This window comes from Lissotriton helveticus, chromosome 1_1 (genome assembly GCF_964261635.1).
Source record: "Lissotriton helveticus chromosome 1_1, aLisHel1.1, whole genome shotgun sequence".
Taxonomy (NCBI): domain Eukaryota; kingdom Metazoa; phylum Chordata; class Amphibia; order Caudata; family Salamandridae; genus Lissotriton; species Lissotriton helveticus.
In genome coordinates, this window is record NC_136057.1 from 621,898,568 (window position 1) to 621,915,195 (window position 16,628).

The following is a 16,628-nucleotide window of genomic DNA, read 5'->3' on the forward strand; positions in this document are numbered from 1 at the left end:
AGACAATGCTCCTAACTCTTAAAAAGAATTTCCAGAGGTATTTGAAGAAGAGCTGGGTTGTCTTAAGGGTTATCTGCACAAAATATGAATAAAAATGAACTCCGTGCCTGCAGTGAGTAAGGTTAGAAGTGTTTAATTGGGTTTTAAGGATAAAATAACGATGGAAGTGGAAAGATTCATGCAATGCGGAATTATTGAAAGGGTTGAGGCAACGAATGGCCCGCTCCGGTGATGATGGCACATAAATCCAACAAAGAAGTGAGATTGTGTGTTGACTTACTGGGACTCAACAAAAATGTGATGTATGCCACAACTCTGCAGACTGCAAAGGCCTTTCACAGTTCTACATTTCCCAGAAACTATGTGGACAAATTGTGGTCTGTAACTAAGTTGTTTAATATCTGGAGGATGATGTGCCATTAAAGGAGTCCAAATGCGAACAGGTAATGTATGGTACAGTGCGAAATGGGTATTTAGCAAATATGTTCAATAATATGTTTAGGAAAATATTGTTAATCATTACCTTTACTTTTGTGTGCCAACAATTTTAGAAGTTCTCTTACAGATTAGTAATTCTAGGATAACATAATTAAGAGGTTTCTCTATATATTTCAGATGGAAGACTCGGAAGGGACAGTAAGGCAAATTGGAGCGTTTTCTGAAGGCATCAACAATTTAACAGTATGTAATAAGCTCCTAAATTATGTTCATTACCAATACCTATAAACTCTCAACCCATCTCCTCTTCTTTTCACAGCCATGCAAGCTGTCTCACGTCCTTACATGACACTCACTCACATAACCCCATAACTTTACCCAACCCTGTCATGTTTCAGACAGAAGTAATTAAAAATACATTTTCTACCAGGTCTTCTCTAGTGCCATGCCTTTAACCGCTCTTGAAAAACCTTTAACCCTCAGAGCTTCTTTCCAACCTGCTCTGATTAATTGGGCCCAGTCCACTGCTCCACAAACCGGTCATGCACCATGTGGAGCTATTTATCATTTTAGATTGCCACATTCTCTCCCCTCTCTCTAATCATCAGTTAACTTTTTCATTCAGCTGCTCCCTGCCTATCCTCACATTTCTGTATTGAATCTGCAGTACTTGTGCCCCATTTATTAGGTCGAGCCTGGGCAACGCATGCGCTGCTCTGCAAGGCATTCTGTATTCAGGTATGGACTTGAAGCCCTTCTCAGTTTCCTGCCATCTTTTTAATTGGCTCCTGTCACTGACATTTGTAAACTGTGGCTTTTCATTGGTCAATAGGCTAAGTAGGCCCTCCTTAGTATCGCCTTGTCTCATCTTCTAACCTCCCATAAGGTCGGACCCTCTTATGTGTGTTGTTACTTGGTAGGTTTTAAGTACAGCCTCCGAGCACTATTTGGTTAAATGGTTTTCTTCTGGCAGGACACACTCTCTCGCAACACTTTCTTTTTTGTTTTTCATAGCACACCCGTGCCTTTGGTTTGTATGTGGTGCAGAGCGCGGCCGAATGGGTTTTTTTCTTCCTGTTTTTATTAACTTTTGACAATGATTTAACCCTGAACAGGCTATACTCAAGGGAACACTGTCCTGGTGCAACTCCTTCCTACTACCCTACTCCGTACACTACAACTCTTTCAGTTCTACATCACCAGACATTCCAGTTAACATCCCCCCAGGCATTGTTCTTGGTCTTCTCATTTTCCAACTCTGCACCGCTTTTGCAGGCACAATCTATTTTTATAGGTCTAGGTTTTGGCAGCACAGATTTCAAACATTCCTATCTATTGCTTGCAATATCTTTTGAGTGGACTTTGTTTTGTTTAGATTTTTTTTATATTATTAGTCATTTCTTTTTTGTCAAAGCTTTTTTGAGCTTTACCTCCCAGTGTACTTTAGGTATGTCCCTTTAAAAAAAACTGCAGGTTTGAAACCCTATGGAACCCCTTGTCACAGGCAGATGTCTGTGACAAACCCCCAACTGGTTTGCTTGTGGTGCCTGCAGCCGGGCTACGACTCCAAAGTCTGCCTTGCGATGAACCGCAAGGCACTCTGCGCGCATGCCTTGAAGCTTCTGGTCACCCGGCATCAAACAACTCTGCACCGCCCCAGATCCTGATCTCACGTGGAAGGTCCCTGGCCCGCTCGAGGAGGCATTTTCATTGGTTGTCGTCAAGGTGTAAATCTTCATTGGATTAGTCCCACAAGAAGTTGTAACGCTCTTTGACTTCACTGCACTGATCCACTCATTGGTCGAAATGCAGGAACAAATTCACAAGCCCAGACGTTGTTCCCACGTTTCTCCCATAGTGTCTGAATCCGGGTCCGTTCCATAACTCCCTGAATTTTCCGAGCCGGTGTAATCCTGTCCCACTGAAGGAATTGTATGAGGCTGTGCAACTCATATTTTGGTGAGCTGGTCACTCTGGAGGACCTTCAGGCCTCACAGGTTCACAAGTTGACCCACCTGGATTTCTGCCAGCGGGTTCACCTTTGGTGCCAGTTGGACCCTTTGGATCTGTTCCTTCACTAGAGCCAATTCCAGTGGCCCCATTCCCCATCATCATCATTCCTGACTCTGGTACGGAGCTGGACCGGAGATGTCCGGCATAGACTTTGTGCTTACTGGACCAAGAGCCTCTGAGTCAGAGACAGACATTTTTGACAGGCCCTTTAAAGAATACACTTCGGGCGGAAGTGAAGTCCCCATGGTTCCCCTGACCCTTCAAACAACCCTCCCCCTTTGTGGAGTCCTGGGCCAAGGGTAACTGGTAGGAGGAACTCATGGTAGGGACTACCTTCCAGGTCCTTTCTACCCAACCACCATGGCCAACAGGCTCTCCAATCTATTTGTGGTCACAGACACCGCTCCTGCAAGCTTTGTGGGACCGACAGCCAGAGATCTGCCCAGACTGCCAATTCCCCTGTATGTATGCATGTATCCAGTATTTGTAAAGTGCAAACTAATCACCCCTAGGTGTCTCAATACGCCGGGAGCCGTCGGAGAGATTAAATGAGCCGTTGCCCAGAGGCACAGAGTGCTGAGCTGAGCTAACTTTGGGGATCTAACTGTGAGCCCCTGCTCCGGAGTCAGCCACTCTGGTTGCTGCACCATACCTCTCCTCTTCGCAGCCTCCAAACGCCTTTAAGATGCCCTCACAACACCACGGCCAACCAGTCAGCAGCAAGATCAAACATCACCTGTTCCGCTGGCAGTCTATCACTTCGGGCAAAAGGGTGCTCCAAATTATTCAGCGGGGTTATGCCTTTCTATTCACAGAAACCCCACCACCCATTCCACCATCATCAGATAGGCGGACGGTGTATCATCTCTCCTTGCTGCTTCAGGAAATGCATGCTCTTTTGGCCATAGAAATCATCAGAAGTAGGTCAGAGTTGCCATTCCTGCTACTTTCTGGTGCCAAAAAAGGATGGAGGCCTCCGCACTATACTAGGCTTGCGCCCTCCTAACTACTTCCTGAAGAAGGAGAAATTCAAAATGCTCAAGGCTCAGTTCTTGTCTGCCCAGGACACTGGACAGTAGCGTTTTACTTGCAGGACACATATGTTCATATACCCTGCTTGCCGGCCCACAGACATTACCTACGGTTAACAGTAGGCAGCAAGCACTTTCAATACACTGCGCCTCCCCTTTGGCCTCACGAGTGCCCCTCAGGTGCTCAAGAAAGTGATGGCTGTGGTTGCAGTTGATCTGTGGAGGTTAAAGGTTCCAGTCTTAGCCTACCTTGACGGTTAGCTGTTGAAGATGAGCTCGCCCTAGGAAGTAATCACCAACCAGCAGATGATGGCGGACCTCCTGCATTTGCTGGGGTTCTCTTTCAACATGCCAAAGTCACACCCAACTCCCTCTCAGATGCTCCGTTTCATTAAAGCCATTCTGAACACTTTGAAGTAGCGCGCCTATCCTCCACAGAGGCGAGTCAAGAATATTGAGGTTTTGATTCCAATGTTTCAATCTCTATCCTGGATTTCAGTGAGACTGACTCTGAGGCTGCTGGATCTTCAGGCCTCCTGCATCCTACTGGTACAACAACATCTCCTTTGGCATGTGCAGGCTCTGCAGTGAGACCTAAAGTCCCAGTGGGCATGAACAAATTAAGTGGTTCAGTGGGACTGTTTTGTTATGAAGTCAATATAAAACTCTCTCTCAACATTATAACCAATTTACTCTATGTATTCTTCTAATAGGTATAATGTATCATATACAATTAAAATTGGTGCAGACGGCGCAGTGCTGATATGTGTAGTGGTGTGCAACATTAACGATGTGTATATACTATCTAGATGTCTCCAAGTTTCATGTAAATAGGCAGTTCGATATATATATTATGATTACTATCGCCAAGTTGTTAAATATAAGACAATCCCTATAACAATGTCGATGTTTAGACCCTAGACACAATTTACGCAGGTCTCTTCAGAATATAAGAGTGCTGCCTGGCACAACACCTCCAAGCAGTGTACATCATTCATATGCTGGGGTGGTCTCTGCTAGTTGGCCTCTGAACCCCAGCTTGTCTATGGAACAAGGGTATTATTGGATCTCAATCCCATGTAGGAGTCTTTCTCCAGCGCTGCACACTAACTATCTCCATCCAAGACAAAGACGTCCGGGGCACAACAGCAGGGGAATCTCTCTGACCTTGTCCAGATATCGGAGGGAACTTCGAATGATCTGCAGTGGTGCTTCACAAACAGAGATTGGGTTAGCGGCAGACCCCTCACCTTTCCCTACTCAAATGTCACAGTGATGATAGATGCATCACTCATTGGTTGGTGGGCCATTTGGGAGAGGTAGAGATCAGAGGACTCTGGTCTCCAGCGGAGTCCCAGCTCCACATCAACTTGTTGGAGTTGAGAACAATTCATTTTGCATTAAAGGCCTTCCTCCCTTCCATCCAGGAACGGCTAGTTCAGCTGTTAACTAACAGCACCACTGCCATGCAACAAACAGGAACCTGTGCCGGAACGCTCTGTGCCTCTGGACATGGTTGGAATGTCTGGATGTTTTCCTGGTCATGAAACACCTGATTTTGTCTTTAAACACCAGAAAGGAAGAACTCCGCCTTCGATGCCTCACAGATCATGAATGGCTTCTACATCCGTAGATGGTGTAAGGTCTATTTCGTGACCTGGAAAGAACCTAGATTTGATCTGTTTGCCTCTGCCAAGAAAGTGAAAAGTCTGCACATCTGGGTGTTGGTGTTTCCCAGGCGGTTGTCTGTCTGAGACCCGGTTCGTTGTAAGTGGGAACTCGGGACTCCTGCATGCTTACCCCCTCGCTCCCCCATAATGCTCCTGCCAGCTTTCTGATGAAGATCAGGGCGGCCCGTGCCCACATCCTCCTCGTGGCTCCAGATTAGGCACAAGGAGCAAGGTATCCTGAACTCCTGAACATCAGTTCTCCAATTAGACTGCCCCTCAGGAGGGAGCTCCTGTCAGAGCAACAGGATCGGGTTCTACACCCGAACCCGGGCATGCTCTGTCCTAATGCATGGAGGTTGAGTGTCAACAGCTGAGAGTTTTCTATCTCCCTCCTGATGTCTGAGAGGTCATCTTCACAGCCAGGGGTCCATTCACAAAAGTGTGTACGCCTGCCGTTGGGAAAGCTTTGTGGACTGACAAGCATGTAATCCCTCTGCTCACACCCTTGTCTGAAGTGTTGCTGTTGTTTTTGTCTTTAGCCAGGCATGGTTTTGCTTTGGGCACAGTAAAAGATATCTTTCATCCTTTTTGGCTTTTTTTTTTGCAGTTGCCGGATTAGCCTCCTGTTCAAGTCACCTTTTGTAATACATTTTCTGAAGGGCCTCCAACATATGTTAACAGCAAAACCTTTTCTTATACCCTAATGGAACCGTAATTTGGTTTGAACTTTCTTAATGTGTTCACCCTTTAAACCTATTAAGACAGTCTTCCTTGTGCCCATCACATTGGCCAGGAGGGTCAATGAGCTGCAGGTTCTTTGTTAACCCACCGTACACCAGCGTCTTTCCAGACAAACTGGTTCTCTGCACCCATACTTCTTTTTGATCAAAGGTGGTGACACCTTTCTACGTCCTCCAAATCATCATGCTTTATACCTTTTTTGCTCTGTTTCACCCTTCCAAGGAGGAGACACTCCACTGCTTGGGCCTGAAATGAGCGTTGTCATTTTACATCAATTGCACCAAAGAAAATGGATGGACGATAAACTTTTTATCGGGTTCACTGGAACGGAAAAGGGAAAATCCGTGCAGAAACAGACCATCTTCAGATGGATACTACTCTGCATTAAGATCTGCTTCGCATTGGTCAAAAAGCAACCCCCTATGGGCTTGTAGGCTCATTCCACCAGAGACAAAGCTGCGACCCCTGTTTTAGGGTATCTATCAGACTGCTACGTGGGCTTCTCTGCACACGTTTACTAGACACTACTGCTTTGACAGTCAGGTCCGTCATTACGGGCACTTTGTCCGTTTTGGTCCTCCAGGTTGTTTTGGTCTGAAACAGTTCACAGGCCTATCTCTGAGGAGATATTGCTTTGGCACCTATTCTAAGGTAAGGAATCTGCAGCTGCAAGTCTCTATCAGATAAACAACTTACTTTTGAAAATGCCTTCTCTCCTAGAGTCTTTGTCAAGCCACAAATTGCTTACTTACCCTCCCAGAATCCCTGCTTCTGTAAACAGATCTTCCTACCTAAAAGGTCCCTGTAGGCCTTTAGTTTCTGCACACTGGTTAATTGTCCTTCGGAAGTGGCTTTGTGCTTCTGGCGCAGTCACATAAAGAATCTAATGTCAGCGTGCTAGAGTGGTGCCTACATAGGCACCGCACACATCAAATCTGACATGGTGATGTCAAGCTTAGCTGATCTGCACCATGTACTGGAATGCAGAGGTACTGCTCAAGATTTTCTGGATCCAGTCTGACAACTAGTGATTGTTCTACAGTAAGGAATCTGCAGCTAAATAGTCTCTACCAGATGAGGTGTTACCAAAGGTAAATAACTTGTACTTCTGCTTTCAGTGCAGCACTTGTATTGAACTGCTTGATGGAATACTTTACCAGATTGTGTCCCCTTTTGCTGACTCCCTCATGTGTTTCCCCCATTGCTCCTTATCATGCTCCCCCATTCCTTTTTTCTTCTGTGTGCTCCTCGTTCTCCCCATTCCTCGCTCCTCCCCCTGAGTGGTCCTTGTTACCCCCACGGCTTCCTCCTCTCCTAGTTCCTTCCTACCCCTTCCTCCTTCGCCTGTAAGCTCATTGTTATCCTTGCCCACTCTACCTTGCAATTTTCCCACCCGCCAGCTTCTTATAACTGCCGCCAGAACTGATAATTCTTTGTCTTCGTTATAAAGAAACTAACATTTCTGCTGTAGGGAAGACATCCTCGCCTTCAATCCTGTTCTCTTTGTATTTCCTAGTTAAAACAATGTGAGGTAGCACAGAAGCCTACATTATAGTTGTTTTCCTTCAATTACACAAACTAAAGGAGGATTATAAGGAAGTCTCCCATGCCATCCTTTACTTTGAAAGTAAAACAAAATCAAGGTTATATTGAAGGCAAAGAAGCCTTCAATGCAGCCGTTCCTTTTCTTCTCTGGTCTAGCTTTTGATGTGGTTCTGCTGCCTGTGTAAGCATATTAAACCCAGATATCTTGACTTTATTAGTGCTTGTTGAAAAAATACTCTCTCTTTCAGGTCATTACAAAATCTTTCCATTCTCTTCTCAAACTGCTCGTTATCTAGGCCTGGATCATTGACGGTCTTCATGCTTTTAGGCATGTGGTGGTTCTGGGATGCTTGATCTTAATTGTAGACTAAATTCAATCATCAATTTACCTGCTTCCGCTAGCCAGAATCACCCAAGTCTCAAATATCCCTTTAGACACATTCATCTGGTCTCCATATTGACTCACAGATGAGATCTAATTCTCATTGCACCCAGCATACTAGTGCGACATCTACAAGATGTTCACGATCTTACATACCAATCAACTGATACTCTAATACCAATGCAGATGTCAAAACCCCGCCAAGCTTTCCACAAATTCTCCTTGGAATCGCTAGACAAAGTGTAACAGCCACACTCTTTAGAATGTTTCGCCCTCCCTCCTGTGTACTGCTCCCAACATTGTGTGCTGCAGGAGACACAAACGAACCCCCTTCAAATGTTTATCCTAGTGTACAGATTGCTCTATCGACTTGGTTTCTAAATCGGTGTCCACATCTCTAACTGTCCTTCTGTCTCAAACCCTCCTTTGCTTCACTACTCCCAACCCATCCTGTGTCTCTTCAAGATTCGTCACTGCACGAGCACACCTCCTCTTGGTCACAATGCTTAAAACAAACCTCTGCGCCGTCATCAGTACTAAATAAACAAGACCTTTTAAATTGCTTTTAATTTTGTCAGCGTTTTCCAAATCCAGATCCTCCACTACCCACCAGAACAGCTCTGTATAAAACTGCATTTCTGATGGATACATCTGCCTGTGGATTCATCACCTTTTGAATATCCCCTGTGCCAGCATTCTGCAAAAAATTTCCCCAGCTCTCCACGCCGACGTCACAATGCCACGGCTCCGCGCGTGACTCCGCAAAACGTCACCGGAGCCATAAGAGAGCATAGTCAGCGTGATGTCAGTTCCCTTTTTTCTGCTCCGGTGGATCCGGCAGGTCCGACACCGGATGTTCCTCGTGTGGATCCTGGTTCGAATCCATATCCGCAGTTTCCTACTCCAGGTTCGGATCCAACGCATTTTTTAAATGCAATGTATGGAGTATTTGCTAAGGCAGCCTTCCCCTCCGGAGCACCTTCAGGTCCTGTGGGTCCGCTGGCCTTCAACTAGTGCGTGCCGCAACACTGTGCCCAGGCACCCATTGTGCCTTTCATGCCGACTGCGCCGTCATGGCAGTTTCCGGTTCCGAGGGTTTCAACGCCGTTTATGGAGTCCCCGCCGCCGTCTGGTGGGCTTTACTCTTGGCCTCATATGGCGCTGATTCCACCTTCGGATCCTCCTCCGACGCCCGCTCCGGAGCTGTCTGTGGCACCGTCGATGCCGCAACCAAGATTTCGCTCAAGGAGAGAGGCATAGAGACTGCTGGAGGAGGAGCAGTATCAGAGGCAGGAGGTTGAAGAGGGTGAGATAGATGAATTAGTGGATGATTTTAATTAATCTAGCACGGCTCTAAAATGTAGCTAGGCTACCTGTTTGTTGGGCCGTTATATACATGCTTTGATGGATTCGGCGAAGCAATGGGCACCCAAGTTGCCTGATGAGCGGAGAAATTTTATGGAGGTTCTGTCAGATGCTCAAGCTGTAGCTAGACAGGGTATTCAGTCCAACCTGAATACCGCTGATTCGGTTGCTAGAGTTATGGGTTCCTTCACAGTTACCAGGAGACAAGCTTGACTCCTCTGGATTTTCCCAGAATGTTCAGGCTACCCTTCTTGATTTGCCCTTTGATGGTTCAAAGCTTTTCGGGGAGAAGGCTGATTCTGCACTTCAAAGGTTTAAGGATAGCAGAGCCATGGCAAAATCCTTGGGATTGCAATCCCAGTCAGGGGGTTTGGATAAAAAAAATAGTGTGGGTTTGGAAGGTCTTCCTTTCGTGGCTTGCAACAACCTCAGCAGCAGCAGCAAAATCCGCTCTGTCATATAGAGGGAAAGTCAGAGGTCACCAACGTGGTTCTGCCCGCAATCTCTCCTCCTCCTCTACCTCCCCTGCTCCCCCTTGTAATGTGGAAAGCAGCCCTAGATCCCACATCCTGGATCATGTAGGTCCTTTAGGGGGTCGGTTATCTCACTTTCTACAGGGTTGGAAATCGATCACGTTAGACCTTTGGGTTTAAAACCTTGTAGACGATCGGTACACCCTTCCCTTTCGGGAGTTTTCTCCTCCTTACCCTCGTTGCCAAGGATTTTGTTCAAGAGTATTTGCTTTTTCTTCAGAAGGAGGTCCTTGCCTTACTACAAAAAGGTGTGATAGAGGTGGTCCCGGAGCAGGAGAGGAGTCAGGGATGCTACTCCCGGTATTTCCTGATCCCTAAAAAGGATGGCAGGTTACGTCAGATTCTGGACCTCAGGGTCTTGAATTTTTACCTGAAGCTGGAGAAATTCAAGTTGCTGACCCTTGAGCAGGTTCTTCTGGCGCTGCAGCAAGAGGACTGAATGCCGTTGATCGATTTACAGGATGCATATTTTCCCATCCTGAGGTCGCACAGGAAGTATCTCCGTTTTACTGTAGGGTCGCAGCACTACCAGTTTGCGGTCCTGCTGTTTGGTCTTACTACTGCACCTCAAGTCTTCACGAAGGTGATGGCAGAGGTGACAGCTCATCTCATGAGATAAGGAATTCTAGTTTTCCCTTATCTGGACGATTGGCTGCTCAAAGCGGAGTCGCTAGAGATGGTGCTTCTTAATCAGTGAGTAACAACTCAGCTGTTGTTCAACTTGGGCTTTTAAATAAATGTGCCCAAATCTCACCTGGTGCCCTCTCAGCGCAACCTGTTCATAGGGGCGACTGGATACTACTGTATGTCGAGCTTTTGCACCTCCACAAAGAATTCTCGACATTCAGGAGATGATTCCTTTGTTTTACGATTGAGCGGTTGCTCCGGTCCTGAAGGTCCTTCGCCTGCTCGGTCTGTTCGCTTCCTGCATACTGTTGGTCATTCATACACGCTGGCACATGAGGGCGCTCCAGTGGTGTCTCCGCAAGCAGTGGTATCAACACAACGGAGATCTCAGGGAGTCAGTCCGGATCTCCCGAGATGCTGTAGCGGAGCTGACTTGGTGGAGTGTGCAGGGCAACCTGTCTCAAGGCATGCCCTTTTAACCTCCTCTGCCGGTGGCCACAGTGATCACGGATGCCTCCACTCTGGGGTGGGGTGCTTATCTGGGGAATCTGGAGGTCAAGGGTCTTTGGTCTCCATAGGAAAGGTTGCTTCACATCAACCTTCTGGAATTGCCTGTGATTCATTTGGCACTGAAGGCTTTCCTCCCGTCCCTTCGCGGTCAGTCATTCTGATGGACAACACTACGGCTATGTGGTACATCAACAAACAGGGAGGTGCAGGGTCTTATCGTCTCTGTCGAGAAGCTCTGCGACTCTGGTCCTGTGCTCAGGACCATCAGATCAGTGTTTTTGCAAATGATCTAGCCGGGGTTCTGAATGTTCGTGCGGACAAGATCAGTCGGCATTACTCGGCTGATCACGAGGGGCTGCTTCATCTGGAGGTGGTCCATCACATCTTTCATATGTGGGGGTCTCCTCGGTTGGACCTGTTTTCCACTCATGAGAATGCTCACTGCCCCGTTGTTCTGCAGTCTCCAGTATCCGATGCATGGGGCGCTGGGGGAAGCGTTTCAGTTGGATTGGAGTTACGCGTTTCCTCCTATAACCTTGATTCCTCGGGTTCTGAGGAAGATTCGCCAAGACTGGACCCAAGTCATATTGATCGCCCCGGATTGGCCAAGAAGGGTGTGGTACACAGATCTACTTCATCTCTCGTTGCATCCTCCGCTCCGTCTCCCTCTCAGGGCAGACCTCCTCTCGCAGTCACAGGGGCAGATTCTACATCCCCTTCCTCCAGAGCCTGCACCTTCATGCCTGGACATTAAATGGGCAACCTGAGTTCCTTATCTCTCCCGCCGAATATGGTGGATGTTATCTTAACGTCCCGGTGACACTCCACTAAGTGAATTTACTCTTATAGATGATCTAAATTTGTTTAATGGTGTTGAGAGAGATCCATTGATCCTTTAAAGACCCACTTGTCAGATGTTCTTAAGTTTTCACTTCTCTTGGCTCAGCAGGGTTGTGCTGTGTCCACTGTTAAGGGATATTTGTCGGCTTTATTGGCGTTTCTTTGTTTGCTGGATCAGCCGTCTTTATGTAAATCTCCCATTGTTTTGAGGTTTATTAAGGGCCTTACCAATAGGTTTCTGCCTACTCTTTGTGTTATGCCTCAATGGGATTTGAATCTTGTTTTAACTTTCTTAATGGGTTCCCTGTTTGAACCCTTACATAGTTGTCCTTTGAGGATTTTGTCTTTTAAAACGATCTTTCTTGTGGCTATTACCTCAGCAAGAAGGGTGAGTGAGCTTCAGGCTCTCAGTTCAAAACCCCCATCTGTAACCTTACATGCTGAAAGGATGGTCCTTGGGACCAGGGCTGCTTTTCTGCCTAAGGTGGTTACTCCCTTCCATCTAGAGCAGTCCATTACTCTTCCTGTGTTCTATCCTCTCCCTCACCCTTCCAAGGCGGAGGCGAGACTTCACCGCCTGGATCCTAGAACAGCGGTGAGCTTTTATTTGGACAGGACTAAGGACTTGCACGTGGACAATCAGCTTTTTGTGGGCTACGTTGGACGCATGAAGGGCAAGGCTGTGCACAAGCGCACTCTATCCAGATGGATCATCTTGTGCATCAAGATCTGCTAAGCCCTGGCTGGTAAGGAGCCTCCTGAAGGTATTGGGGCTCATTTTACCAGAGCCAAGCCGTCAACTTCTGCTTTGGCCAGAGGTGTACCTGTAGTGGACATTTGTAAGGCAGCGACTTGGGCCTCCCTCCACACTTTCGCAAAGCATTATTGCTTGGACTCCGAAATGAGGAGGGGGGGCCACTCTGCGCGCTCTTTCCTGCAGGAATTTTTGGTATAGGAGGGTGGACACCCTCCTTCGGAAGTGGGACTGCTGTGGGAATCTATTCATAAGTTGAGGAATCCACTGGCAGATGTATCCGTCAGAACAAGTTACTTACCTTCAGTAGCACTTTTTCTGGTGGATAGAGTATCTGCCTGTGGATTCCTCACTGACCCACCCTCCTCCCTGTTGTCCATACTTGTATACGCTAAAGGTTACTTTGTTTGACATATTGTTTTACATTGTATCTTTTATCTATCTGGTACATTTATAGGAAATGCTTTTATTCTTGGGCCTTCCTTTTAATTTTACACTGTGTATTTGTTTGAATATTGTGTACTGTGTATACTTTGAATCTGTTGTCGGTCCACCTGTTCGCCTCGGAGGCATGGAAAAAATGGGTGGAACTGACGTCATCATGCCGACGAGTCTCTCTTATGGCTCCGGTGACATCATGCAGAGTCACGAGCGGAGCTGTGGCATTGTGACGTCCTCGTCGGCGTGGAGAGCTGGGAAAAAATCCGCTGGAGCAGGGGATATTCATAAGGTGAGGAATCCACAGGCAGATACTGTATCCACCGGAAAAAGCACTACCGAAGGTAAGTAACTTGTTCATTTGTCCTATTCCCATTTGTCCTATTCCCAACTCTGAACCTCCATCCACTGATTTCTGTAACTATGCACTCCCTCCTCTGACACATTGCAGTATTGGAGACTTGTACTTCATCATACTCTTAAATATAAATACCACTGATCTGATTTCTAAAGTGCTGTTTTCTTTTTGTTTACCAGCACATGTTGAAAGAGGATGAAATGTTCAAAGATCTCTCTGCCCGTTCTCCCAGCGCCAGCATCACAGATGACGACTCCAACGTGTGACGTGGGAGGGCGTGATCGCAGAGTGACAGTGTTCGTGTGTATGATGGGACACCCCGTCGATGGCTCCTGCTTCTGTTTGTTAGAAGTGCAATGGAAAGTGCCTATTTTAAAGTTGTTATGAAGCACACTGGTGAAAGCTAGTGCACCTCTTACCGTATTTATTGTGGGAAAAACACTTCCGAGTAATGCATTTGAATGAATTTTAGTTTAATGCCATGTACTCGAGACAGTGAATATGTATTTTAAATAGTGTTCCAAAGTGCAACAGTGCCAAGTACACTTATTCAATTGTGTAAGCATTTTTAAGTCAAATATTTTATGGCTGCCACTTCTAATAGTGCTAGTTAACAGTCAAGAAATGTTTGTGCCTTTTTTTATTTTTAAAAAAAGGAGGGATCACAAGTGGATCTGCATTGCGTAGGGCTTCAAAAAGACTGTTGCTTTGTTTTTCTACATTTTTAAAAAAAAATAATAATGTTAATCGCATAAAAAACGCAAATTTATTTTGTGACATAGGATGTTAAAGGTTTGCTTTTATAGATTGCTCGGTTTGTAGACCAGCTGGTTACTGGAGAAGTCAGTTGTATCAACGGTTCATTTGTCATTTTCTACACATTGTATAAATACCAGATGTAATTTCCATTGTGAATTGAAGCCATAACGGGAAAAAAGAAAAACGTGTGCCTAAAAGGCAGTATTTCCTTGAGGGACTATTTATTATTTTGATGAAGTGAAATGGGTTCATAGCTCTCATTAATCAAGACTGAGTGAATCCCTTTATGAGGTCCAGTGTTTGTCAAATGAGTCACTACACTGAGAAGTTTGCAGTCTGATGGGAAACACAGTTAACGTAGCTGAACCTCATAGAGTAGTGTTAACTTATTATGAGGAAGGATAATCTTGTGAGAGAGAAGAACTCAAAATGAAAGAGAATAGGAAGAAGTTGCGTTCACAAAATCAGTATTGCATGGGTTCTTTAAGTGAATGTGCCACATAGGTGTCCTTGGGAGCGGAGTCGACTATAAAGGTTGGTTTGATACCTGCTTGGAACCGGAGACCTAAACTATTTTCAGTGTGTAGAGCTGCTGAGCGCTGCAAGCATTGTGCAGCTAGTAACCAAAGAATCGGTCAGTTCTATCAAACGTCTAAAAAGATGGGTCGAGAAACTTCTCTAAAAGCTCAGTGGGTGCAGCAATGATTGTGCAGTACAGCAGGCAGCTGTGGGGTCGCATTAGACACCTAAGTATGCCTTTCTTTTCCTGTTGCCACTCAAAAGCAAAACGTTCTTTGAAGAATTATCAGGTCTATTTATTTCTTGGTTGTCCGAAGTTCCTTACTCATTGGTACATAATCAGGTTCCATGCTACATGTGCAGAAATGCTCACAGTAGATACCTTTGTCATTGTAGAATTCACCTTTAATAGACTGTGTTCCAGGCTCAAAGGTGCTGGGGTACCTCGTTGAAGAATCTTGTCCACAGCTTGGAAACGATCTGAACCGAAATATATCACAGTTGCAACCAAACAAGAAATTCCCATTTCTGATCTGAGTTTCCATATTCAGCAAAGGCTAGTGAAGCATTTTTTATATCTGTGCCTTGAAGCACAATGTCTTTCTGCAAGATGAACTTGTCACAGGTGGTGTTTTAATGTACTGATACACTGAGTTGGTCACTTACTTCAGGCCACTAAAAACCTAAAACAGGGTTCAAGTCCATGCTAAAACAGTTCATTTGCCACAATACACATTTGACAGACTGACCATTTGCTGTAAAACTATGCCACTGAGCGACAAGACTAACACCACCTATCTGGAAAGTGATGTCAAGGTAGATTGTGTGTTGAAGCATATTGTAATGTAGAATGCAGTGGGATGTTTGCATTTTAATGAATACTTTAACTTTTTTTCATTTTTGAAAACTACTTCGAAATCAGAATACACTATTTCAGTTTTTCTATTAAAAAAGTGAATAGACCTTACTTGCTTCGGCAGTCTTAGAAATATGGCATCCATCAGAGGAATTTGACAACTTTTATTTCTAACTATACATTCAGTGCTTCTCCAAGCTTACCTCTATGCTCTGAATGTTGAAAATGTTCTTTGTAGCAAAACTTGCATTGTTATTTCAAACTGGAAGACCCTTAGCTCGTCTTTAATGTTCGAAATGGTGAAGGTACCTTGTCGGTCACAGATCACAGAGTAGTACACACACAGGAGCAAGGCTAGGCAGAGGGCGGAATTAGGACGCTGTTGTAGTTGGCTTGGTTGACAGTGAGTAATGCACAACACATTCTATTGTCCAATTGCTCCCTATATATAACACTAAATTATGAATAGTCTTCCGCAGGTACCCACTAAAAGGCGAACACTCAAAATGTATATTTATAAAAGCACACGTATTTTACATACTTTATATATTTCTAATAAAACGGTCAAGCTGATATATTGCTCATTGGCAATGGCAAACATATGCCACTTTTAACTTTTTTTTAATTACTGAGAGTTGTATCTTACTCACTACATGACGTGCGGTTAGTGCATGATAATGATCATGAGGCCTTGTGACAGCCATAATGGTTCTCCAGGTTATTGGCTTGCAATCCTGTGCACAATGTGAACTAGGATGTTAGTCATAGAGTTATCCTTCTACTCTGGAACACAATATTTAGATTAGTTCTCTAATACGTGAATCAACACTTTATACTGGGGATTTGATTTTCAGACCTTTGAACCAAATATTCCTGTATGTTGGAAAATTGAGCCAGGTTCCTTTTTTAAATTCCATTGGTCGGTGAAGGGTTTTTTATGTGCTGCTTTTAAATGGAGGTAAGGCCTTTCTACCAAGGAATCACCTACCACAATGAGTGATCTTTAAAATTTTTAACTTTAATGGCTAATGTTACTGCCATGGTGCAAGTGGAGTTTTTTATAGGTCCTCGCGGGAGGACTGGATTTTACACAGGGCCAGACATGGATGCACTGATTCGCAATGTCCAAGCATCAGTGTGTTGCTGCCTCACATTCACTTTTTTCAAACAGTCTTCTAATTGTTGCAAAAGATTAGTATTCAAGTCCAGCCCATATTTATTTTATATATATATATATATATATCAGCAG

At 45.2% G+C, this 16,628-nt stretch overlaps 1 protein-coding gene across 18 annotated transcripts in view; it reads left to right on the forward strand.

Moving 5' to 3' along the window:
• Positions 1-15,865, forward strand: part of PPFIBP1 (PPFIB scaffold protein 1) — a 978,725-nt gene extending 962,860 nt beyond the window's left edge. For 13 of the 18 annotated variants that reach the window (XM_078674127.1, XM_078674128.1, XM_078674130.1 and 10 more), the window contains 2 exons: positions 616-681; positions 13,425-13,657. In XM_078674127.1, coding sequence (XP_078530253.1) covers positions 616-681; positions 13,425-13,511 — 153 coding nt within the window. In that variant the 3' untranslated portion in view covers positions 13,512-13,657. Of the gene's footprint in view, positions 1-615; positions 682-13,424 lie in introns of all 18 variants that reach the window. The other 5 variants (XM_078674144.1, XM_078674143.1, XM_078674132.1 and 2 more) reach the window with 2 other exon arrangements.
• Positions 15,866-16,628: the final 763 nt, after the last annotated feature.